General features: G+C 41.4%; 1 protein-coding gene across 1 annotated transcript in view; it reads right to left on the reverse strand.

The window, feature by feature from the left end:
* Positions 1-307: 307 nt before the first annotated feature.
* ppp2r5b (protein phosphatase 2, regulatory subunit B', beta) overlaps positions 308-27244 on the reverse strand; it is a 34353-nt gene continuing 7416 nt past the window's right edge. Inside the window, exons 2-13 of the mRNA XM_031850814.1 lie at positions 17329-17525; positions 15811-15912; positions 14880-14972; positions 14211-14341; positions 13191-13250; positions 10800-10908; positions 7379-7432; positions 6629-6679; positions 6332-6451; positions 5911-6038; positions 5107-5208; positions 308-4498 (exon numbers count right to left, since the gene is read on the reverse strand). Coding sequence (XP_031706674.1) covers positions 4261-4498; positions 5107-5208; positions 5911-6038; positions 6332-6451; positions 6629-6679; positions 7379-7432; positions 10800-10908; positions 13191-13250; positions 14211-14341; positions 14880-14972; positions 15811-15912; positions 17329-17525 — 1385 coding nt within the window. The 3' untranslated portion in view covers positions 308-4260. The remainder of the gene's footprint in view (positions 4499-5106; positions 5209-5910; positions 6039-6331; positions 6452-6628; positions 6680-7378; positions 7433-10799; positions 10909-13190; positions 13251-14210; positions 14342-14879; positions 14973-15810; positions 15913-17328; positions 17526-27244) is intronic.

The raw sequence follows: 27244 nt of genomic DNA on the forward strand, positions 1-27244 counted from the left end.
CCCCCCCCCCCCCCCCCCCCGTGTTGGTCCCCAAAATATACATCTTCTTCTTCTTCCCCTGCATCATCTTAATCATCTTCTCTAAGGTTTTCTTCAACACAACAAACACAAACCATTGGGCAGACAGTGCAAATCTAGAAATTCAGTGAAATTGCTACTTAATGCAGTTGTAGGTTTCGGTAACATTATATTCTCATTCTGTTACTGTTGCTCTGACTTATTGCCATTCTATCGTGTCTAACTCTACGTCTTTTCTTTCCTCTGTCTTTCTCCTCCTCTGTTTTTTTTTGTATCTTTAATGCTTTCATTGAATCCGTTCACACCACCCCTCTGATTTAAAGCCTTTGTTTCAATTTGGCCACACGGAAATGGCCACAGAGAGGAAATGTGTGACGATGGCTGTCTGTGAGGCGATACCCGATCTACGAACACTCTCTCTTCTCTCACTTCCTTTCCTGGAGCAGGTCTAGAATGTACGACAGAATTCTATAAAACAAGAATATTACTGTTGATCATTAAGTGAGAACTCTAGAACAGTGGGAGCTGGGGTTCTGTTTTCCCAGAGTCAGCTGACCGACTGACAATAACAATCAAGAGGGTTTGTGAGTAAGCCAGCCAAAACAAAAATCATAAGGTAAGCTGAGTTTTATGACAGCGAGGTCAAGTTTTGTCTCTTTTGAGTTGTGTTTTTTGAGTGTTTTTTGCCTGAATCAAAATAATGTTTGAAATCCAACTAAATGTGAGGCTGTTTTGGGTTTTTTTGCCCATAGTGCCAACCAGCTGTTGTTTGCAGGTGCAGGTTTTGAGGTGTTTACTGGCATTAGGCTGCTATAACACCTAATGCATCAGTGCCTTTTCTGTGGCGGCCATGGAGCACAGCCCATGCAAATTTGTGCACTTAACTTCTACACTCTCTTCTGAAAAAAATCTGCCTGAAAAGAAAATAACTATACAGCATTGTGGTCGTTGGAGAAGAAAGGCTTATGTCAATGGTTCCCAACTTGGGGGTTGGGGCCCCTTAAGGGGTCATGAGATAGATCAGAAGGATCACAAGTAAGGTCTTCTGCAATTCTTTTTTTTTGCTCTTTTGTATTTTTACTGATTGTACTCATGAGGTTGAGCACACAATCGGATCACACACTTGACTTTCTTTTCACTTTTTGCCCCGGTGCCATCATGAGATAATAAGTTGACCATTCATTCACAAATTGGACAATACTTGATTTGATTGTCAAACATGTTGGAAGGTATAACCTGGATGTTGGACGGAACAAAGCTGCAGCGTCAACGTTCGAAAGCAACGAGCTCTTTTGTATGAAGAAGCAATGGCAGATTAGGTGTGAGTGCAGCCTGAAAGCATCGGAACAAGCCAACCAAACTCAAAGCAAACTTAAAGCATCCACAAGAACTTGGAAAACTGGGCCAGGAGCAGATTCATGAATCTCCTTGAAATGCTAAATCAGCTCAATAAAACTTGAAATGCCAATCCGAGAGCGGTTAATCAAATGGATTTCAAAAACCTTGTTGACTCAGGCATGATTTAAAGTGAGTGTGAGTGAAAACTGCTGGTCTGAAGGGTTTTTGAATGTTTGGTTTACGAAGCAGCCGACAGGTAGCTCTGCGTCTCAAGCGTCAAAAAGAACAATCAATCGATTAGTTTTACATTCAGATTCAAACCCTGTCCCTCAGGAAGGAGAGAAGGAGAGAGAGAGAAAAAGAAACAAAGAGAGAACAGTTTTCTCTCGTTCTCTATCACTCTGTCTACGCACATCTCCTGCTCACTGATTCACTCACTGGATACACACCAACGCGCACACACGCGCGTGCACTCGCACACACACTCGCACACACACAACCTGACCATCATCATCAAATAGAAAATAAATAGCATCAGTATCAGTTTTCCACAAAATGAACAAGATCATACAAAAACCAAGAAGAAAAACAACATAATTACAAAGCAAAGTCAGTTTTCATCAAATAAATTTACACAAAAAGTACCTTTAAGACAATGTGAATATCAAGGACGCAACAGGAGTAAAAACAAGTAGTGGGGGGTAAACTTTTGAGTGTGACACCCACTTCCTGTTTAACCCCCTAAGAACACACATATTATCCTGAAAGAATGAAAATATTGCTAAAATAATTTTTTTCTGTTTTTCCCCCCCTCTCTTTATCCCATCACTCCATCAAATGATCAGACAAGAATAAACAGATTTTTCTTGGTTCACACCGAAAAAAGTTATCATCGTCATGGTCGCCATCTAGCAGCTTCAGGTCTGCTGATCCTAAAGGAAATAGACACTCCGAGTTCAGAAATCCAACTGGATCACTGTGTTTTTCTTTTGGTCTGAAACACTTGTGGTGCGCTTTATTTGTCCTCCAGTAACCTCTGTGATAGGCGGGGTTTGCCAGTCTGCTTGGATACATTTTTGGTTAAAAAATTGGGGGGGTTCTGAAGTTCAACTTTGTGAAACGTAACCGAGGCAAATGAGTAAATTTGTAAATCCTTTAACCAAACAAATCATCACCGTGTGCCAAAATTAAAGGTAACCTGTGGAGTTTTTGACCACTAGTGGCGCTATAGAGTAATGTTTTTATGAGCGGGTCCCCATTATGTTTGTGTTGCATTGGCAGTTGGTGGCGGTAATGTGCAACAAAACTATGCAATATGCCCACAAAGGCAGGGAAGAAGGAGATTGCTAGCAAGTAAACATGTGAACAATGCAAGAGTTAAAATATGTTTTTTTCAAATCGACTTTATGGATGTTTTATGAGGAAGGAAATGCAGTCAACACATTTGTCAAGCCTCAAAGATACACACAGTGTGTTTTGGTGAATAACACTGAATGTTCACATAACTTTGTTTACAAGAAAGCTCCACAGGGCACCTTTAAACAAACAAAGTAAAACATAATCTTTGAACATGGAATGTTTTTGGATTTTTATGAAATACCCCTTTAAAATACACCCGTCGCACCACAAACATCCCAAATTTAGAAAGAAAAGAAAAACAGCCGCCGCCAATCCAGTTCATTCCTCCCCTCTTTAAGGTCTGTTAAAGGGGAATCCCGCTGAATTTCAGCACTCACATTATGGCCTCATACAGGTAACATGTGATGTGAATTCAAAATTCGAGCCGGCCTTCCCCTTTATGGTATCTGCTACACTAGTGTTTCTCCCATAATACACTACAGAAATATCCAGACATATGTATATATATAAAAACATTATCATCATCATCATCATCATCATCAGTAGTACTTAGAGTAGAGTAGAGTAGTAGTAGTAGAGTAACAAGTAAGAAGAAGGAACAGTATTGTACTTTATATCATTATCATCATCTTCATCAGTGGTTATTTAACCTTGAGAGACTTTAGACTCGTCCTTTGGTGGGACCCCGGCAGAATGGGAGAGAAGTTAGCGCCAGAACCAACTGTGTGTGTGTGTGTGTGTGTGTGTGTGTGTGTGTGTGTGTGTGTCTTTGGGCCTGTAAACCTCTATGAAATGTTTTGGTGCATCAATCGAGTGTTTTTATGTGAGATTTGTTTGACCCGGATACACTTTCTCTCTGTAGCTCTGTCTTCTCATATTTACAGTGAATATGTACTGTTCCTGCATCTGTGTGTGTGTGCGTGTGTGTGTGTGTGTGTGTGTGTGAGGTTTTGTGTGTGTCTGGTCTGTGCAGCAATAGTTTTGGGACATTTGTGTGAAATTGCTTCTTTTGTTTTTTTAATGCATTGTGCTATCCACGCATGAAATAAGCATCTCTGACCAAAAGATAAATACGTGGCCCTAGTACAGACTCTGACTCGGCCGGTTAAATCAAGTTAGACCCATGTTCAACTTGGTTAGTGTTGCACCAAAAGAGAAATTTCATCTCTTATTTTTGAGGCTGATTTGAAGCAGGCCAGCTACCAATTTTGGACACTGACCTGCAGTTTAATAAACCAGCCACTTATTAAAACGACTGTCTGCACTTTCGGACAATATTCATCTTTTGATCTGCAACATAATGTGTGTACAGCAAAAAGTGAACCAGTTTCACACAAGTCGGTCAGAAAAAAAAGGTGCAATGTTTACCTCGGATCACTGAGATTGTGCGCTTTTTCACAAAAAGCCACCCTCTCGATGATACAAGATAAAAAGAACAGTGGATTCGTTTTGTACCTTTTTCTCTCCCAACACTTTCACCATTAACCTCATGTCTTCTCCCTGTCCCCTAACCCCCGTGCTATCCAAATCTCTGCAGAGCAGCACCTAGGTGGCGCTCTCCCCGCCTCCAGAGGAGGAAGAGGAGGCCCCGCTGGGCTTGGGCTCGGGCTGGTCGGAGAGAGACGTCTGCGGGGACGAAGGGGTCGGTGGGTCCCCTCTCTCGCCTCGCTCCTGGAGGTTGCGCTGGTTCCTGGCCGCCTCGGTGAGCATCTGCATCCGGCGGTCCTGTTGCTCTTCCAGGCCTCGCCAGAGATCTACACGCTCCCTGTCCCGCTTCAGCTCCCTGGGGAGGCAGGTTGAAGGGAGGAAGAGAAAAAGAGAGGGATGGAGATATGAAAATCTCTGGAGATATGTTTGAGTCGTTACTTTCTCCTGAGATGTGCTTTGTTGTAATTGTACAGTATTGACCACCAACTGCAAAGCAAATGTCTTACTTAATGTCATCAAACAGGCAAAAGGAAACATTAAAAGGAGACAGCCCATGTCAATTAGTCGTCTTTAGAGGTGTTGTATTTTTGTGCTTTTTAAAATATTTTCTGCTGATTATTTACTTTGAATGGAGCCCGGCTAGCTGTGTCTTTATGCTAAAGTTAACCATGCCCTGACTCCAACTCCATACTGAACTACTCTTTTAAGTTTTGTTTCCCAAAAGTATCCACCTTCTTGAGTTTTAAACTTGGCAACACACTAAGTGTAATCATGATGTGATCCATGTTGAAAAAGTTGACCGAAGCGACACATACTTACAGCACAACGTGAAATATGATGTGATGGATAATGGAACAAATAGCGACTAAAACATGACTTAAGAGCCTTCTAGTCCTTCCTCTTGTAGTCATTGTTGTATCCAGTGACACACACACACACACAAAGAGAGTGAGTCATACTCACTTCTGTTTCTCCACTTTGTAGGAGGCAGTGAGGTCATCAAACAACTTGCTGTTCATCTCCATGAAGGTCTTCAGCACGTTGTAGATCAGAGACACAATGGTCCTGTAGAGATGGAGAAAGAGGATAATGAACCTGGGCGGTCATCAGTCCCAAGGCATTATGGGTCAGGAGATAGAGGTTATGGAAGCTTGGTGTTTGGGGAGATATTATCACCACTGGCAACCATATGTGTTGCCTGGATCATAACATGAGGGTTATTCATGTGTCTAGTAGATTATTAGCTCTAGTGCTAACGTTTTAGCGTGTACATTTATCTCAGTGCTGGGATGTTAGAGATCATAGCAGCTGTGAAGCTAACTGCTAAATGATCTTATTACGTATTAGCAGTGGTGGAAAGCAACTTAGCACATTTACTTTTCATATAATTTTAAGGTACTTGCACTTTACATGAGTATGTGAATTTCATGCAACTTTGTATTTAGGATTCACTACATTTCAGATGGAAATGGCGAATGTTTATTATTCCACAACATTTATTCAACAGCCATACTTCTGGTACTCGAAGTATACTTTTCTGTTAAATCTTCTGCACCTTTATTTAAGAAACATTTTGAATGCAGGACTTTTACCTACAATGCATTATTTTGACATGATAGTATTATTCATTTTGCTTAAAAAAAAGGATCTGAATACTTCTTTCACTATCAAAACAGTAGCTAGCAGAGCTAAAAGTTACATCCATATTGACCCCTATCTAAAACCAAAAGTTGAATTAATGTGTGTGTGTCATTGTGAGCTACTGACTGGTTCCAGTGCTCCTTGGAGACTCTGTAGAGGGTGGCGAACACCAGCGGCAGGATGACTTGACAGTTCTCCTCGATCAGACTGAGGATGTATTCGTTGTTCCAGAAGTAAAGAGCCCGCTCCGCTACCTAAAACAAACACAGGGACAGAGGAGCCGACTTTCATTTATCACAGTTGTAGCAGGACTCTTTTCATCAGACTGGTGTTTGTGCCCACGGTTTTTGAAGTTATCCAAGGAACTGACCATCAGTGGATTGTTTTTCTATTGCGATATAATAAATCTGTAGGCAATTAGGGTACTGGTATCAGGCTAATTACTCCCCAAAACTGTTTTATTTGGGGATTTTTTTTCAGTGATTGGTGCATTTTGACAACAAAAGACATTCCAGCATGATTTGAATGTAGGAGTTGTTGTGTTTACCTGGAAGTGAGGGCTGGAGATACAGGCTGCGATCTGTTTGAAGAGCGGCTCCTGGACCCGGATGAACTGAGACGGCTCGATCACATCCAGGATCTCCTCAATCTCCCCCAGGAACATCACCTGAATACGCAGACACGCCGACAAACACATTTTTATAATCAATATATAAAGGACAGAACCGACATTCACGTGACTCCCAGAAGTGAATTAAAGTACGATAAGACACTTCAAGGAACACCTTGCAATACTTAAGTCCTACAAGAAACATCAGCGCCTTTTTATTATTTGTTTTCTCACCTCTTTCTGCGTGCAGGTTTTTGGCCAGTACTTGAGCAGCCCTCTGATGATCTGCAGAGAAACAATGAAGCGGATTAATATGAATAAACTGCAGGCATTAGCTCAGCAGGGGAGCTGGCTGGCGCCCATCTGTGCCATCTCCATTAACTCATATTCATACTTTGGCTGAAGCATTAAGAAATATGTCATTAACTTTGTCTCGTTATTACTGTAATGATGTTGGTGAATGAAGAAGTAGGTTATAGCTGATGCTCTAATTCAACCTCGAACAGTTTAGTTACCACTGGTGAACAAACTAATGTTAAGGACTAACACTGATCATAATGTTTCATGGTCATGTGTCCGGTAGTCTTATTTCGTATTTGTGGATAATCGCTCTCCTTTTAGCTCCACCAACTTCAGCTCCTGAGTGAAATATGTGGCTCTTTCGTTGCTAAATGCGCCACTATGTTCTCCAGCTAACTGCTAACTTTGTCTGTCTGCCGTTTGGTGCTGGGCAGGTTGTGTACAGGAGGTAGTCTGTAGGTTTGTCACTACCTCACACATTACATGTATCATTTGAGCCATTTTTAACACAAAAAAATGGATGAGTGCAGCTTTAAACCTATACATTTCTATCTGCAATGTCGCCACGGTTCAATTTTCACAGCAATTAACAAAAACTACAAAACTAGGACCGTCATTATCCCTTAAATTTGATTAGTAAGTGTGTTGTAGTGAGTAGAATAATGTAATGAAACACAGTCTTACATATTCAGTCACTGTAGCATCTTTCTCCATAAACTGCACCACACAGTAGGCCAGCTGCAAGGACAGAGGAGACGTGGTTAGAACACACACACACACATTCCCTGAAGCTGTCAAGGAGACAAGGGGGATCTTAGCACTTATCCCTCAGGATTACACACTGCTAAAGATCGGAAAGACAAGTTTTCCGAGGGGAGATGTGTCACAAGTGTGTGTGTCTACTTCTACATCAGCTCTAGTCTCCTCCTATATGATCTGCAATCATTTCCTATTATTCAGCGGGTGTGTGCTTGCATGTGTGTGTGTGTGTGTGTGTGTGTTTTGTGGTTGCCCCCTCCACCCCGGCCGGTTGCCGTGGCGAGTGGGCACCGTGGCGACGGAGACTGTGTGTGCGTGTGTTTACTTCGGAAGGAGTGATGTCACACACACAACGTCCCTTAAGGGCAATGTGAGATAGAGTTTAGACCTCTTGTCTCCGCCTCTGTCTTTCCTCTTCTGTTCTATTTATACCTTTGCTTTGTTCAAATGATTACTGTACTGGTCTATTTAATGACTTTTAGATAAGTACGTTCAAGAGGCATTGATGTAAAAGTATGCACAACCTCTACTATGTATAATTGTACACTTACAGACAGTAGAGGTTGTGTACTGTCAGATTATTGATGGTTGTTCTCTGTCTTTTTGTAGAGCGAATCACATTTTACTTTCTTTCTTTCTTCTTTTGTTGTTGTTTCTGTCTTTGTCTCTTTCCTGACCTGTAGCTAAATTGTCTGTCTCTCTGCCTGTCTGGCTTCCACATCATCCACAGCTTTCATCTTCTAATCCCTTTTCCTTCTTACGGTGCACCTTTCTTGTTTGCCTTCTCTTCTCGCTCCATCCCTATCTTTCCTGTCCCTCACCCTCGCACTACGACGTGGTTAGAGAAGCAGAAAGAGGGAGTGGAGGCTAAGAAAGGGGGACTGGTGAAAGCAGGGATGTCAAGTTTGAAATAGGAGGATTAAAACGAAGGTGCTGGTCGGTCAAAGCATTTAAAGTATTAGCGAGACATTTGAGATACTGCTTGGGGGTAAATATGATGTTGGATTCTGTTGTCAGGCCGGGATATGTGGGTGCTGGAGGCCGTTGTTAGGCTAAGGATTATGGAGATTGTAGTCTTTTTAAGGCTGAGATTTTACCAATATTGATCTGGCATGGTGACAGTTCAAATCAGGGTCTATTTTTGGGGATGACGTGATTCTAGAAAGCTCTAACGTTGGCTTTTTGCCAGCATATTTGTTACAACCTGCACATCAAAAAGTGTCCTTTCCATCCTTTTAGCACTACTTTAAATTACCCTGTCAATTATAAACATAAACCGGCATGATCTGTGTGAATCATGCCGACTTATTCACAGTGTCACTTCGATTTAAGTCGAACCGATACTGGAATTCTCATCAATTTTTGTGTGAAGCAAGTTTTTCCAATTTTCAAACGAGGATAAAAACATTTTTGCGGCAATACCGTCTGAGCTTCTGGCCTCTAGGTGGCTGTCTACCATGGCAGCGGCTGACTCACATTTCAACACGGTGTCAACTTCCCTGCTGGCTACTGACTTGAGTGCGTCATATGAACATTGATATGAGGCGTTGTTTTCCCCTTTTCAATGAGCCTACATGACATTGCTTTTTTTAATCCTTCGATTTTCAAGACATCTGTCCCTTTATGACTTTCAACATTTGGGAGGAGACGCAGTGTTGTAAAGTTTGTATTCCACTCGAAATTGCGAGGCTAGCAAGCTGCAAAATAAAGCTCTCACTCCTGAAGTCGAAGCTAATTAGCTTAGCTTGCTATTGTTTGGACTGATTTCCACTGGAAGTTACTTTTCTCTTTTGTTTTTTTCATTTGGCAGCTCCAGCTTGTGTTTGTTCCACATTATACCAAGAAGGGGGGCTAGTTAGCGTTGGACCAGACTGTCAAAACTCAAAGCAGCCAGTAGTCCTGTAACCTCAGAGGTCAGGGAGTAACATAGGCATGGATGGGATTAAGCAATTACAAACAACGTCAGACCACAGCTGTTTAACTGTCAGTGTGTCTGTGGGAACTGAAGTGATATCACAAACAATTTTTGTGTCCACCCATACTGCTATTGCACCAATCCAATTACGAGTTTCGGCCTTGTAAGTTTGGACAAAAAATGACGTACACTGGGCAACACTTCAAATATTTGCTTTTTGCTGAAATACATTATGTGTAACCATGTTGTGGCTTCAAAATATAGCTCTAACAGCTGTTACTACAATTCACTGACGTGAATTTAAAAGAGAAAATCCTTCATAAGCTACTGTAGGGATGATTCAAATGTAATTCACGGTGCTGAGGAACATTAAGATGATTAAGTGCTGCTGTGATATTATATTTTGATATTTAGATCCAGATCTGGGTCACTCACTCTCGCACAGCCACACCTAGTGAGCACAAAACTTCTGTCCACTCGCATGTATCCCCTGTGACCCCATCAAACCGAGTGTGTGTTTGAGCGTGTGAATAATGCATGTGTGTGAACCACGGGGAGGAAGACAGGGAGGAGAAATGTAGGGCACGGTGATGCTGGAACCCAGAATACACACACACTCACACACATACCTCTGTACAAACTGTACCTTCTGCATAACTAAATAATGTGTGGCACAAACAGAATGCACACACACACACAATAGAATGGCTGCCATCTGTGTCCTCAATCACATACACACACACACCAAAGAAACCAAAAACACACACCAAGTGTAATTCAACAGTGAGCGCATTACTCTGCAGTATTATCTGTGACCCAACTCTGCCTCCTAGTGGTACATTTCACACATTGCAGGAATCAGTACTACCATTTGAGAGACATGTATGGCTGATTTGTCAAGGTGAGAAAAAGACCTGGATCTCTTCTTAGTAGAGAAACCAGAAGATTAGCTACAAGCCAGTTTGATTCTATGATAGCTGGAGGAGCAGGATCTCTAAAACCTACAATAAAGCATGCCTCAGTCAGGTAGAAGAACTGCAAAACCACCACATATTTTAAATAATTCAGAGTTATGATGCTGTTTTTTTTGCTTGGAAATGGTGAAAATAATATCTGGCACAAAATATCAGCAAACAGCATCAATGTTGGCCTTCAAAAAACATATGAACACACATGGAAAAACACTTGGACGGTACAACAGACTATTAAATAAACATCTGTCCCCTGCATGCGGATGTAGACATGGCGACAAACTATATAAACACATTTGGTACTGTGTAATTGCATTGGTGGTGTTACATAAAGCACATATGGGTTTCAAAGGTTCTTAATTCCAAAGGAATCAAAAGAAACTGGCGGTAATACTAGCCATACAGTAATATGCAACCAAAGGACTTTAAATACTAGACCACGCCGGCAAATGTCACTGACCTGTGCGTGGAAGATGGAAAGGGACTTTGCCGTGTGTAGCGGGATGAGGACCCGAACCAGGAACTGCTTGTGTTCAGCCTTCAGGGGCAGGGCGAAGCCATTTATGATGCTGGAGGAAAGGACAGTTACAGTCAAATACTTACACTCTACATACATATACTTGCTTTTTACTGGCAAAACCAAGGTGACGTTTTTGGTGTTTTAACTCTATAGACAGATATTTATTTACATAAAGTCTACTATTCACATCCGGGTATGCGTGTGTGTTCGTCTGTGTGGTGGAGTCTATTCTAGTACTGTGTCCATTTCCAAGTGACTGGACAAATGCGTGGTCCGCTCTGTTCACAGCTACACTGACTGACATAGAGGTAGTTCAGCCTACGGAGGGAAGAGTATGAGCAGCGGAAGAGTGGGAACTAAACTTGGCAAGTATGAGTCTTAGGAGCACTCTGTCTCTGTTTATCTGTTTGTCTCAGTCTCTCTGAATCAGTCAGTCTACCTGTCTGTTTGTCTGCCTAACAGCATCTTTGTTTAAGGGAACATTTCTTCAATAATATCTCCCTCCTGCTGTTCGTCTAATCTTTCTTTCTGCCTCCTGTCTTCTTCCTCTCTCTCTCTCTCTCTCTCTCTCTCTCTCTCTCTCTTTCTGTACAATGAATCCTCCCATCTCTCTCTCCTTCTCTCTGTGTGTGGGAGGAGCTATAAATACCTCTGTTACCACCAACATGAATACAAACCTCTCTCTCCTCTCCTGTTCTTGCTTCTCCTTCCTCCTCTTCTGACTCACTGTTCACTCACTCATCCTCTCTCCATCCCTCATCCCTCCATCTTTTCTCACCTTGAATTCCGCCTCTCCTCTATACTCCCGCTCTCTTCTCTGCATTAACTCATCAAAAGTCGTCAACCATTGTTTTATTTACTTGCTCGGTCAGGTGTCCATGGGTTGGAAGAAATGTTTCAGATGTTGTATTAACCTCTTTATCCTTTATATCCTTTATATTGGCAAAAACTCAAGGACAAATTGTCCAGAATTCAAACAAATCACCATTTAAAAACATGTCTTTCTTATTAGTGTCTAATAATGACAGACAAAGACAGAGGGCACAAGCTAGATTCCAGCACAGACTGCCCTTGAGAGAATTTAATATTTATTGACTCAATTTCTTTGTTTGCTTACAGATGATTTCGCTCTTTCAATGCCTTTTATTTATTCCCCGTCTCCTTCCATTTCGTCTAATTTGTTCCGAGAGAAACCGCAACTACCCTCTCCTTTTATGCACATTAGCATAACAAGGCCGCCTCCTACTTAGCCGGCTGATTAGGTCGTCATGTACCTTAAATTTTCAAAGTGAAAAGCTAACAGCAGCAAGAGTTAGCAAATAGATTTTGAGGTCATGCTAACGTTAGCTAAGAACTACACCATAGTGTGCCATATTATACTATATTATGTTAATATGTGTCATTGACTCTTGCTCTACATTATATTAATGCAGACACACACTGAAGTGACATATTAGACTGGTGTGCACAGACTTGTTGATTCAATATGTTTTCACGTTGGACAGTCAGGCTAGCTATTCCCCCTTCTTCCAGTCTTTATGCTAAAAAAAGCTAGCCCTGACTCCAGTTTTGTTAAGTTGACATGAGGTTAATGTTTGTCGCCCAAAAAACGACTCCTTCAACATTATTCTGCGTACGGAGGGAGTGAGACTGGAAACAGACCAGATAATATCACCGATCTTGTTTGTGTCCATCCTCCATTTTCTCTCTCCCTTTACTTCTCTTTATTACTGTCATCTCTCCGTTCTTGTTCCCATTCATTTGCGTACGAGTACCAGCGGAGAGCAAGACATGTTTGTTTATCAGTTTCGGCTTCCTCCCTTGCGCTCCCATTTCCATCTTCCTCATATTTCTCTTACTGGCCTCAGAGACAAAGCAACAAACTATACAAACCTCTGAGTCATTTCTCATTTCTGTATTTATACTCGCTCTTGTTTCTGTCTCTCCTTCCTGCCACCACCCACCTTTACTCATTCACCCCCTGCCTTTTAACTAATTTCTTACTCCTTCGGTCTTTGCACCCGCAGTTGTGTTTGCCTGATAAGAACGAGAGAACGATAATGAATCTAAAATAAATGCCTATTAAATTGCTTTTTGTGTTGAGCTGTTGCAGAAGTGATTGTGCTTCGTCACCGTTTTTTTCGTAGTTGCTTAAATCAGTGGGTTACCAGCTGTCTCGTGAATAGGAGCAGCTGGCCAAGGACAGTATGTGTCTGTGTGTTCACACTCAACTCCAAATGCATTCATTAAGTCGTGATATACTACGAAGCGTGCTTTCCTCCAGAGCAGAAGAGTTTGCCCCAAAGTGTGTCTGTGTGATTTGACACGAACCTGCCGAGGATTTCCAGAAGCTCCGCTACACCGTTGAAGTGCTCAGTTTCATATATGAACCTAAAGATCAGATACAACATACACACATAGAGTGACTTGGGATGATGCATCAGCAGAAGAAGCAACCAAAACAAAAGCAAAAGGGACTAAAAGAAGGACTGTAATTCTTGAAATAGTAAAACATAATCTGTTCACATAAATTACAAATGCATATAATTCCCTGGCTGGCATTCCTGACTTTCCTAAGGAATTGATAATCAACACGATTTCTGGAATACAACTCTAATACCTCTGTGATCATGTGATAGAGAAATGGATTACAATGTCAGTGAAGCACATTCATGCTTATTCTGCATCTTTTAGCTGTCAAAATGTACAAACAATGATACTGAAACCAGTTTAACTGAGACAGAAATAGAGTGCGTCGCAGCATCGCCGCTCTCCTTTCGCTTGAATCACATTGCAAACGCAACAATACAGCCACACTTGATGAAGGACAATGACGAAACATGATTGTACATCACAGCACTCTCGTTAGTCAGAGCTGTTTAACCAATTATTTGAGGAAATTTGAGTCACCACACGAGGATTTAACTCTCCGGATAGCTGCAGGATGGGGATGCATTGATGCTCTAGTGAGTGCAGATGTGCACAGTCATGCCGTGGGCCTGTTCGTGTGAGGCTGGTTTCCCTTGTTACAGAACCACTCTAAATATGCAGCACTCATTTTCTAATGTACTAATTCAGCCTAAATTTCCACGTATCTCGTGTGACTTCAACCCAAAAATGTGTGAGGTTTTTATACTCTTCCAATACTGATAACTCAGTAACAAATGTTCCTGTTTTGTACTTTTTTATGACGCACCAAGCTAAAGCCATGCATTACAGAGGTCATAAACACCGCTTTTCACCCTGCTGATGGTCTTTGTTGGCGGATGTTTGATTTATTGATGTTAAAATGCTATAAATAGCAAGCAACCTTAAATCCTATGCAGTGGGCTGGTGGGAGGCAGCCTATACCTGAGGAAGATGTTGTTGATCTGTTTGCGGATGTAGGCTCGGAGGCCCAGTAGTTTTCCATAGACACGGTGCAGGATGGTCTTTAGGTACTCCCTCTCCCTGGGGTCCTCGCTGTCAAACAGCTCCAGGAGCTACACACACACACACACACATGATAATTACAAATTACAAATACAGTAGGTTTGTTTTATGGCTCTTGTGGGGCCATTTTCTAAATGCATTCATTCTCTAACCTCCTCACTCCTGCACCTGAACCTTAACCTTAAAGTCATGTGAATTATTCTTCAATAAAAAGCCAATCTCGAACAGGAGACAAAGACCACCAATCTCTAGTATTTGTTATATTTCTGTGTAAAAACATTGTGGTATTTTTTACCATCTGCTTAATATTACATGAACTATTTTTTACTAATGTCTTTCAAAAATACAGCAGGATATTAAACATAAAAGTTGTACAACAAGAACTGCTGAGTCTTTTAGTCAATTCTTTTTTATATGTGCCCCAACTTAGATCATAAAATTTAAGAGCACTCCGGAATATTACTCGGTTCTGCAATACCTGCTGTTTCAAGGAAGAGCTTCATTTATTTATAGCTTTCCATTTATCATGGTTTTAGGAACATCTTAAAAGCTTTGGATTCAACAAACCGCAAGGAGAGAGAGGACTACCTGCAGGACGAACTTCTGGTCAACGTAGCGTTTGGCCATGGAGGGCTGGAAGTCCGGGCTCTCCAGGAAACGCAGAAAGAACTCGTAAACCAGCTAATGGAGGCACAAACCGTAAACGATTAGACGTAATGTAGTGTGTTTTTGTCCTGAAGTAATAGTTTGATATTTTGGGAATTATTACCTCGTACGCTAAGGCCAGCAGCCTGTTAGCTTAGTTTAGTGATAAAATACTGCTTTTTTTAACCTTTAGATAGAGCCAGGCTAGTTTTTCCCCCTGTTTCCAGTCTTAATGCTAAGCTAAGCTAATAGGCTGCAGGGACTGGCTTCTCATTGACCAAACAGAAAGGAGAGCAGTATCATTCTTCTCATCTAACTCTCGGCAAGAACTCGAAAGTGTATTTTTTCAAAATGGCAAACAATGTTTTTTCTAAAGCGGCTCTAGGTAACGTAGCACGGTAATCTTCTTTAATACTCTGCAAACACCAGCAGTCTAATAAAGAAGATGTGATTTTCTTCTTTGCTAGAGCCCCATTTTGTGATTCCGGCTGATAAAACAGGAACAGTTAGGCACAAAGTTTTGCTTTAAACAGCAGATTTAACTGATCTAAAGGACCTCGGGCTCAGGTACAGTATGTTTATGTGCAGATAAATGCTGAACGCTGCATGAAAAGCAACACCTGGAGGGAGTTATGTGCATTATGGTATTGTCCACCCTCTCAAATATAGTATATAATATATAGCAGGGCCACATGCATTGTGTTTCACTTTAACTTTAAAAACAAAGCAAACCGTTTAAAGCAACAAAAAGCCAAAGTCAACACATTTTGCTGAACATATCTTTTCAACAGAAATTGTCCTTAGATCTGAAGTGGAAAATGCATGATATTATGTAAATCGTCAGAAAATAGTTTACAGGATTGTTTGTATGTACCTGCAGATGCGGCCAGGAGGCTTCGAGTGTTGGCTCATCTTCCTCAGGGTCAAACTCTGGATTCTCACTTGGTGGGAGAGTACGGAAGATATTTACCGAGATCTGGAAAACCGCAAACATAGGAGTAGGAGGGAACAGGTGGAAGAAGGTGAGGAAGGAAATGGGAAGAGGAAAAGAGGAAAATGGATGAGAGGTAAGGAGGGATGTGGATAGAGGAAGGGGATAGTGGGAGATGCAGGAAAAGAAGATCAGAGGGAAAAGGGAAGTGAAAAGGGAACGAGGTGGAGAGATAGAAAAGAAAATTAGAAACGTCAAATGACAGTGCATTTTAATATTATAGATATCCTTGACATGAAAACAAATGGATTTAACAGTTGTATTTTCCAGAAAGTAGGTCTATGGGTCTTTGTAATACAACAGTTCTAACTAAAACATCCTTTGACTCGTTGCTAGACTTCATCATGCTGATTATTCGACATGATGCACATTACAGATTTGTGTCACTTCACACCAAATTAGCTCTCAGGATAGTTGTAACACAGCTGGTGTTGTAACACAGTGTCAGTGATCATTCAACATGTAAGAGTCTTGTATTATATTGGATATTGGACAATTAAGTGGGTTAGTATCAACTAAATCAAGCACAAAAAATAACTTCAGCTATTTTAAGCCATGCAACCCGACTGCTCGCACAGTCATGATTTATTCAACACGTGCATTTCCACCGGCCATTTAGTGCATAAACTGCATTGCGAAAAGCAAATGTGGTAAATCTCAACTCCCCAATTCAGCATTATTTTCTTTTCTGTTCTTTCCCCCTCTCCATACATCTGTTTGCATTAGTTTATACTTCTCACTGCAGGAGGGTATAGGCCCATTTCATAGGACCATGTAAACCTCACTTGGATTTAAAAAGGTCAAAGCCATAACTATAATTAGACTAAAGTTACACAACAATTCCACGTTTGAGAAACATCATGTGGGTCATCTGGTTTCTTTCGTAGCCTCCCACGCTTTCTTCACATTAAAGCCTTTGCCCACTTTCCTCTCATTCCATCCCGTCCTATCAGCATTTTCATATCTTCTGGGTACAGTGACTCCATAACATAAGCTCTATCCTCTGTTCACTTTACCTTCTTTCCTTTCCCCCTATTTATATCATCTGGGACCTCTGGATCTCTTTCCTGTCCATCCCTCACTTTCTCGCCTCCGTCCTCCTCCTATTGCTACTTAGCCTCCTTTGCAAATGTTCTATATTTCCTTTCCTTTCCTCCCTTTATGTATCTGCCTCTCACTTCCTTTCTCCTTTCCTCGGCATCTTTGTTTATAGCTTCTGGTGACCTGTGGAAATGTTTTTCTTGCGTTCTATGTTTCATTTGCTCATTGACGATCGTTTGTCACTGTCTGTGCCCAAATGTTCCTTTTTTCATTTCTATTCTTTCACCTATCCATCCCCTATAGTCCATCGTTTCCACCCCTAGCCTCCCCTCTCCTCCTCTCCTCCTCCTCTCCTCCTACCATCTTTATAGCCTCTGGGTACAAAGGCTCTATGAGGACTCCTCTGCTCGTGGCCACGCTCTCCACCAGCTCGTTGAGTGCCGCACGTTTGATCTCCTTCCCTTTCAGGTCAGCCACGCAGTCCAGGAAATCAAACAGCACGCAGCACTGCTGCAGCTTCTTACAGAACAGGTCGTGTAACTCTGCCACCGGGGCGTCTGGAGGATTGAGAGGTAGGAAAGAGGGAAGAGAGAGAGAAAGAGAAAGAGACATGTTAGACAAATAGGTTAAAGGACAAGAAAGAAAAAGGCTGATGCAGCTCAGCCATGTCCAATGGCGTTCCTGAAAGGCACTTTGTGTTCGGCAGTGAATCGTTTGACAAAGTCGAAGTGTTGGGAGTACACAGATATATATTCTACAGGCTAGATCTTCTCTCCAACGTAATGAGGGAAAGAAAACAGGCTATTACTCTACAAACACATTTTTACACACACACATACTTTCCTCCAGAGGGCTGTGTTGCATCTCAGTCCTATTACCTGTCAGATTCGTTCTCCAGACCTGTTCGTCACAATGAAACGACCTGCTGTCGGCCGTCACATTAAAACCTTGCACTTCCAAAAAAAGAAAACACCACTTTTCTCAGATGGAGAGAAAGTGTCTCATACCCATGGATTACTGAACACACGCAGTGAGTTTTAAATTGATTCCACCGGCTTGAGGGGGTGTGAGAACTTAGCAGCTCAGCCTGAAAAGCATCATGCAAAAACGTACAACAACAAAAAAAACGAAGCAATGTAGAGAGTTACAGGCTTTGCAACCAAATGGGAATGCTGGGTTCTTTTTCTGATGACTCAATAGCAAAAAATAGCATGCAGTGAAATAGATTCCTATATTAGTCAGATGTACTGTATGTGAGGTTTATGTGAGGATAATAATACATTACGTTACATTATATGAAATATAAATATATAAATAATACAGGAATAATAATATATGAATATACAAGACATGAAAACCTGATCCTCTTTGCAAAGGTGTTTGAGCAGATGTTCCAGGCTGTAGCATATGTATGTTATAACTGCTATGAAAAGTCTGACTGATCCTAGAGCACCTCAGTGAACCTACCGTGATCTAAAACTTGATTTCTACGTCCAGCTGAGCCTGACGAACAGACCTGACACTGTGTGTCGGGTTGTACTCATGGCAGAGTCGGGGAGTAGACAGTGGTGCTTATATTCAAAAGTATAAGAACAGCTCTGCCGTAAAGATGACTTGATGAGATCCACCTGTCACATTTAAATCAATATAAAACAACCACTAACCACACCCTAATAAGGACTGTAGGCTGAGACGACCATTGACTCCTTTCTGACGCGTTAGAAACTCAACTGGTGTATTGGATACACTGGTTACTCAGTTACAGTGTTGAACAAATAATCTCCCTGTCAAAGGAAAAGAAGGCAGCGTTACCCAAGACTGGGAAGCAGTCTAGACTATCTGAGGATGATCCAAGACTCACACACACATACACAGACACACACACACACAGCAGGAGCAGATTAGATTTAACCCTTCTTAACCCCCAGGTGGGAAACTCAGGAGGGGTAAGGGGGGCAGACTGGAGCTTTTCCAGCCCCAGACCCCCTCACCTCTTGTGGGCACACCATGACCATCTGCTCCCTTTGGCACAAAGCTGCACAACAATAGACGAGGCCTGACCTTTGCTTGATGTGTCGAGGCACAAGACGCACACTAAAGTGGCCTTTGTTGTATCAATTATGACCAACTTCCATACTTTAGATGGTGATGGGACAGAGTATCTGTATTTATAACAGGATTTATTTTAAGTTTGATACATAATGAAACTACTAAGTTGCTGTTTGATGAAGTCCCAGGTTGGTGATATGGGAACACCTAAAAAACTTAAACACAAGATTATGATGCAAATCTTTTTGACTTGCAACTTTTTGCATTCGGGTTAAGTTAAGTTTAAATTGACCAGACTGTCAGATTGTCCTCCATTCAGGCAAGTTCTCTGAATTTGTCCTTGTTTCATGTGTAGACGATTGTGTGTTGTTTGTGTATAAAGGCTCAGAATAGCGGGACTGGCTTGCTTCTTTTTTTGTCACGTGACGTGACTTGAATACATTTTCTCTGTGACTTTTCTTCAACCTTCCTTTTTGCCCATTTTACATCTACTGTTGATGTGTAAGAGACTACTGATTGAGCTGTACTGAGCCACCAATTTGTTCTTGAATTGCAGCCATTTCTCAGTGACTGGACAAACATGTAACAGACAAGTTCACACAATCTTCTGACTATTGGTCACGAAAAAGGAGTGTGAAAAGTTTAAGAGGAAGAACTATTTATTCTGACTTTGCTTCGGGAACAAATGTGAGTCTAAATCTGCAAGGCGACCACTTCTGTATATGTCGCTCTTGGCTGGTTTGATGTAGCTGCAGCTTCAGTCTTTTCATCTTCCTGACTCTTCATCGCTCCTCCTCCTGTCTCCGTTTCCCCACTTCTCTTTTTTCTTTCCCCTTCCTAATATACCCCTTCCTAACCTTTTTATCTCTTCATCCTTCTCTCCTGATTTCTCATAGCAACCATCTTTGCTGTCCACTCCCTCCTGTTATCCCCCTGTAGACAGACTGTGAAGGTGAAATCTAATCCATTTTTAATGGAGAGTAATTGTATGAAGATGTGCCGTGCTGTGACTGAGGAAAAAATACAGAGCGAGAAGGAGGGAAAGAAAAAGCATGTATGTGGGTTTGGGAGACAGAGAGACATGTGAGAGCAAGTGTGGGAGAGAGAAAAGTACAATCACATGAAATATATATATTTTTTTAAAGAATAAGTGTCGGGAGATGACGGGCACAGACAGAGCCACAGTACATATTTTAAGGCAAAGCAAATGGGCCAAAACAATATTTTGAACTGGCCACCAGTATTATTACCTCAATGTCTGATATCATGTTTGGTACCGGTAGGTAAGGCTTGCACAAACTCAGTGCACAATGAGGCAGCGCAGAAACCAAAAGGAGATAATACTGAGTGAGGTGGATTTTAGCTTTCCTCTCTGCTGTGCTATTATTAGGTCAACGCAGGTCGCTCCAGACCCATTCATTCAAGGCAGCTTTTAATACCATGTCGGTAAAGTGATTAGAGTTCAAACTAGGATCTTAATCACTGCAAGTGAGTCATTTATGAGCTATATTCATGTTTCTCACAATCCAAATCTTTTTTTTCCAATGGGTAACAAGCATAGCTGTGAATATATGATCCAAAACATTAAGTGCATGTAGTTTAATTTGACTTCTTTATTTATTTCATCCTTATTAACTCAGAAAGTCCATTGAGATTGAGACGCATATTGTCAACATGGCACACCATTGTTAAAGTTACATTACCACAATTTATAAAAGCATATTAAAACAGTCAATAAGAAAAGCAATTACACTCTCAGTGCTAATACAAAGTGCCTCAAGCTTTGTATTACTCTCTCTGTTATTCTTCATGCTGTACAAACAAAGGATCTTTTCAAAATCCACATGCACAAAGATTGATTAATATACCAGTTTTTGTCTTGTATTCCCCTCCTCCTAAGTATACTAGACTGCATAGTCAGTTTTAAAATAATAATGTCTTCACTCAAGCCATTTGTTGTGTAGGTGTGTTTTGCTAATTGAAGGCCAAAGAACTAAAAGAGTTCTTAGCTGTCAGGAAAAGTTTGTCCTATTTGTATCGTGCATACAATGTCTCAGCAAGGGCTCTTAAGTCAGCCCTGTAGCTGTCGAAGAAAAGTAAAAAAACTATTTGGTGCATGAGGAAAAATAAGTGCCAAACCTCTGGAGAGGCAACTCAATGAGAGATTCCCTCTGCATGGATGGCTTGGGGTGCAATAAAAGCAATTACAAAAAATGAAAGGATGTTGTAACAATAACAGGAATACAGAGAACAACGGTCCAATTCACACATACTATAACAAAATCAGACAAAGTACCTTGAAAAAGTCCAATAGCACTCTTTCTAATTGTTCCAAGTCCAAGGGGAGACAGGTAGTCAGCTCACATACTGTATGCAGTCTAGAAAGTCACTGGATCACTTTACATTATACAGATACTGACAAACGCTGGATGATATCGACTAATAAAACATTAAACTGACAGTCTGACGTTTAATGAGAAATGCTCTCCACTTGTCGTAACATCTGCCTCAGTTGTGTTTATTCTAAACCATTCTACCTCTCTGTCCCACCTTTCACTGTGGTTTTGCAGGAAACACCACTCAAACAGGAGTAAATGGTGCAGTTGTTGGAACTATTTTCAGTGGCGGATTAATACACATTTGGTGCACAAGCAAGTATTTGCAGCAGCAGGACAGTGTGTGTGGAATTCAGTCAAAATAAACTCATGAATAAACTACAATGCCCATGTTCATTGTAATGAAAGCACCTGTGACCCAGTGCAACAGTGGCTAATTGATGTGTTTTGGAATGGAATTGTGTGAAAAGACCTTTGGCCACACCTAACATACTCGTTTGTGGGATCAATTAATTGCTGGTTTTGGTCTTTTCATTGTATCTGTTGACAACAAGGAAATAAGGGCATATCTCCAGACTTATCCTTTAAATAAACAAAGGACGAAGATGCTGGTAAAAAACTAAACGTCAGCCTGAGACAAGGTGAGGGTAAAGATAGCATGTGACGTAGAGAAGATGGTGAGAGCGAGAGCAGGGAGAGGGGTGGGTGGGCTTTGGTGAAAGGAGGCACATATGTAAGAATGAGCAGCGCCAAGCACCCTGCAACAGCATCAAAACACACACACACACACAGCTGCACAGATCTAAATATAGTCCTGCTGGAGCGAGAGAGGAGAGAAGAGGAGAGGAGAGGAGAAAGAATCTGGGGAGGAAACAGGAGGGAGGAGAAGGGGAGCAGCACAGGGTTAAAAGATGACATCATCCCCCTCGTCCTCCTCCTGCTTCTCTCTCTCATCTTTCCATCTCTAGAGTACCTCCCTTCTTTTCCTCTCTCTCTCTCTCATCACTCCCTCCATCTTTCCCTTCATCTACTCCACCCATCAAGCTCTCCAAGGCATTTTTTTGCTCAAATGAGCAAGTACAGCTCTAGTCTTTAAATAACAGTTATTCTTTTGGCTGAGTGTGTGTGTGTGTGTGTGTGTGTGTGTGTGTGTGTGTGTGTGTGTGCGTGCGTGTGTTTGTGTGACACAGAGAAAGAGAGGAGGACAGCTTCTGTTTTAGCCACCATCCAAGCCGCCTCTGCACCGCTGTCATTAAGCACTCACACACACACAGACACACTCATGCTCAGTGCACAGATACAGTGACGCAGAGAGGAAGAGGGGGGGGGGGGAGGCATATAAAGAAGGAGAGCAAGAGAGAGACACAGGGATAGTGGAAGGGTGCAACAGTAGCTATATGTAGAAGTCAGGGCAGTATAAATATCACCTTAAGGGGTTTAAGTGACGCTTAAAGTCCATCTCTAAGTGATCTAATCCTCCTTATCACACATCCACTTCATCACAAACTGTCTAACTGATGTACAACACATCATCTTGCTTATAAAAAAAGGCTGATTAGAAAGGAAAAATGAGGAGGGATGTTATCATGTGTGATTGACTACCCCCCCCCCCCTCCCCCCTCAAGAGCACTGAAGAGTAAACAGCAATTTACCTGCCCAGAAAGAACAGGATAAATCCCCCCGCTGCTTTAAATTAGAGCAGGAAATACTTGGAAGTCGTCACTTGGTGATGGTACTGGGAATAGGTAATGAGACGGGCAGGGTATTAGCATATAACATGTAAATAGAGTTGTACAGCTACAGTCTGTTAATGGTAATCACAGAAACAGGAAAGAATGAGCACATTTCTTTTGACATATCTGTGTTCTTTGCCGAGGATGTTTTATTCCTCTCACTTAATATTTTAACCCGTCTGACATCGCACCAAAGTATGAACCGAGTTTCATGACATTTGGTGGGAACAATTCATCACATTTTAAACCTAAAATGACAACGCTGGTGTTTTTGTGTTCAACAGTGTCTCACTGTCTTTGTCAGCGAGTTGAAGTTAGTATATATTGGGAATGATTAAACCATAAGCTGAACCAATTTGCTGATGAAAACTGTGGGATGTGGTTGAAAGCTGAAGAACGTTGAACTCGGGCTGCATTGACTGGAGATAAAGATTATGTGGACGAAGACGGAGGCTGATTTCCGAATACCACGGGATGCTTGCAGGGTGAAAATCAATTTCAGCTCAAATTACAAGAATGATGTACTTGGATCCAGTGATGATGGAGGTTTGTGCTTTTTTAAAGAAATTACCTTGTAGTTTCATTCTTTAGGCTGAAAAACTTCTGTAACATTCTGAGTATAAAACAAGACATAATCATAATTGACTAATTGAGTTTTATTCGAAATTACCTTCTGAACAACATGAATGATTGAAGTGAAACACATTACTGATTAACAAGGAAAGTGACAGCTACTGTCTCTGGAGACTTTTGCTTAGAAACAGCATTGTGATTTAATGGCAGTGGATTTCAAAACACGGTCCTTATATTATGGAGCAAATAGACAGAAAAGTCCCCATTCTCTCTTTAACAAAGGCAGTGAGAGAAGGCTAAGTCATGGCAAGTCAAGATTAGTGGCGCGCTAAGCCCATCTTTAAATAATCCAATGACACTACTAATACATGTTCCCACCGCACAGCATAAAGACCTGGACTAACTGTGTGTTCATATGTGTACGCTCTGTCGTTTTTGTCGCTTTCCCTTCCTATAATCACCTGAATCACTATCAATAAATACATTTCAGCAAACCTTTTTCACAGGTCTTTTGGCTACTGGACCTCTTTTATCTAAAAGTCCAAATTGTCCTTGAGTGCGAAACAACTTTGAGATATTGAAAGCAATATTTGCCGCGCCAAATGTAAACACAATTTGGAGACGGTTAGTAAACAAATATGGGAGACGGTTATCCCAGCAGGAGACTTCTTCAACATTTGATTAGCAGCTTTGCGACCCTCACTTGTTGAATAATAATGTGTTGGTTTTCGGTGCAGCGTACACACATCAGCAACGGTGCTTTCCACACTGCTGTAATGAAAAAACAAATCTCACAGTATCCTGTCCTTGAATAAGTGCTTTCTGGTTGTGATTCATTGCTAATCCTCCTCAATAATTTCCTTGAATACCGATCTCTTTTCTTTGTAGACTTAGCTTTGCCCTGCCTCAATACCGCAACAGCATATTTAATTGTGAACGCCCACCAAGGTGAAACGTGTGCTTATTCAATCAGAGCGCTTATTTGCCCGAGCATCAGCGTATTCCTTTAAGAATCAACTCTTTCTTCGGTGACACAGCAGCTGTTGTGGTTATTGCATCGCTGGCCGTTTCATTACATCCTCTCCCCTGCAATATCCTCAGCCTTTCTTTTATGTTTTATCATGCCGTCTCTCCTCCTCCCTCTATTCCTCCTCCACCTGTCAACTTAATGTTCAGTCATTTCCTCTTTGCTCATCCACTCCATTTCTTTCATCACCCCCCTCACTTTCTCCCTCGCTCTCCCTCTTAATTGATCTCAGACCGTCATAGAGCAAAAACTACTCCATGCTTTCTGTAACCCAATACCAGGCCCATCCAGCTGGCCTCTCCCTTACACACACACACACACACACACACACACACACACACACAGAGTCATTCAATCTCCCACATACAATCTGTGTTAGAAGGTGACTGTTTTACAGTAAACAGCACATTTAAAATAGAGCCTGCCGTACAGTCATTATTATAATGTGGACAAACACACATGCTGGACAAACAAAAAGGAAAACACACATATCCTCCCATGCAGGTTAACATGTGACCTAAATCATGTCATGTTATGTTACATGTTGCATGGGCAATATGTCATTTTTGACAAGTACGTAATCACATGGTGGCCTGAAGAAACAACAGAAATTACATCTAAGAAGGGAAACACGCTGGGCTATTTATCAGAGGCAGCTACTTGTGGCACTTACGTTAATCATTATGACTGCAGTATAGTTCTGTTGCAACATACAGTTTTGCCGCTACAGCTTTATTTAGTCCAACATGCTAATATTGCCACATTTTAGGTATTATAAATGTTACACTATATTTTAACATTCACCACTATTCCATAACTGTCACTTGGGTTTGTGTTTTTTTGTTGTCATGTTACTTTTAACTGAACACAGTTAGCACTGTTAGCATTGCTCAGTGTAACTAACATAAACTCAACGCAAATATTTCTTGTTTTCTAAAACTAAAGACTAGTCATACCATAAAGTGGTACAGCCAAATTCATCCTTGCGTCTCAGCAAAATATGCATTTACTGTAGTTAATGCAATACATTATTCACCTGAAACACCTCAACATGTCGCTTAACAATATCTTAATGATACACTTACAGTAAATACGTGTGTAAATAGGTTATGTATGTACTGTTAGCATTTTTATTTACAGTATTTTAACTGACGCACCTTAAAACCTGTTATGTAATCTGCGTGCAAAACAGGCGGGACCTGGCACCACTCAGTCACAATAGCTCTCCAAGCTAATTAGCTTGCTAAATGTCACTTGCTTGCTAACTGGCTGTAAGTAAGCATTGCTAATAAGGACGACAAGGTAACACAGTTTATACAAGAGGTGTGTTTGTTCAAGCTGCTGCCTCACAACTGCCTGCAAACCATGTCTCTTTTGAGGAGTAGATCAGGTTGTATCAAAATGGAAGGAGCAATACAGCTAATGCTACGATAGCTTCTTCCATTTCCAGAAGAGTGCAGTGAGAATGTAATGGGATTCATTTTAAAATTCAAAGAAATTGTCTTAATCAATTAAATAACGGTACATGTAAATGTAAAACCTTCCTTCAGTCTTTTATCAGGCTCGTACAGCACATCCTCAAAATGATACTCTTCCCCGTTATATTTCATGAGATGTTCTTGAAGATTTCATAACGTCATGTCTGACGTTTTTCCTTCTAATCCCTTCATTGTGAGCAGTGAAAATGGCCCATTTATGAGAAGATTATGAAACGCAAGCGGCAGTGTATTTTTGTTTCTTTCGCAGACAGCAGTGGGAGCATTTGAAATGCATTTTCCCTTCATTCCATAGAAACAGAAGGCTTGCAAAAGCTCACTTTGACCTGTTAAACAGCATCCAGTGGGCTGATAGCATCAAAAAAGATCGACTACTTGCTGGTCACCAATAGGGATCATTCTTTCTGCTTTTAACAATGCATGAGCACACAAACTGCTGCTTCACTTTACAACTTTACAACTAAAATGTCCCGATAACATTTAAATCTTCACGTTATCTCACTCTGGTTCAACTCACCATCTGTTAGTCTGTGCAACAAAGCCTGATTGAATTACACTGTCTGTAGTGCTCGTCTTATACCTGCAGGGTGTTTCGTGGCTTTTAGAGATGCTTTCATGCTAACACCAACCAGCAGGATGGGTTTCGTGCAAGTACGGGATATTTAACACTTTCTAAGCTCACACAACATCCCTTAAGGCCTCAACATAGTCATTTGAAGCCACTCGGCGGCCGTTTGAAAAGCCACTTCTGCTGGCAGCCGCTAATGGGAACCTCAGGGACAGAAACCATCACGTAAGGCTATTTTGTTTGGTGGATATTTCTTTTGCATGGTTAAGATAGCAATTAGAAATGCTGGTGTTAGTTTGCACGCTGAAGGGTGTCTGCATGACACACCTATCTATCTATCAATTACTTGATGTGAGTGCTTTTCTATTAATGATTTTTCTGCTGAGCTATTTTGAGGATTCAGCACCCAGATGAACGCGATGGAGCTGAGCATGTTGATTCATTTTCAAAACAGCAATTAGGCCTCCTGCTCTCCTGCGTTCACATCGGCGTGG

This window comes from Anarrhichthys ocellatus, unplaced genomic scaffold, assembly GCF_004355925.1.
Source record: "Anarrhichthys ocellatus isolate YVR2014 unplaced genomic scaffold, GSC_Weel_1.0 scaffold11, whole genome shotgun sequence".
Classification (NCBI taxonomy): Eukaryota; Metazoa; Chordata; class Actinopteri; order Perciformes; family Anarhichadidae; genus Anarrhichthys; species Anarrhichthys ocellatus.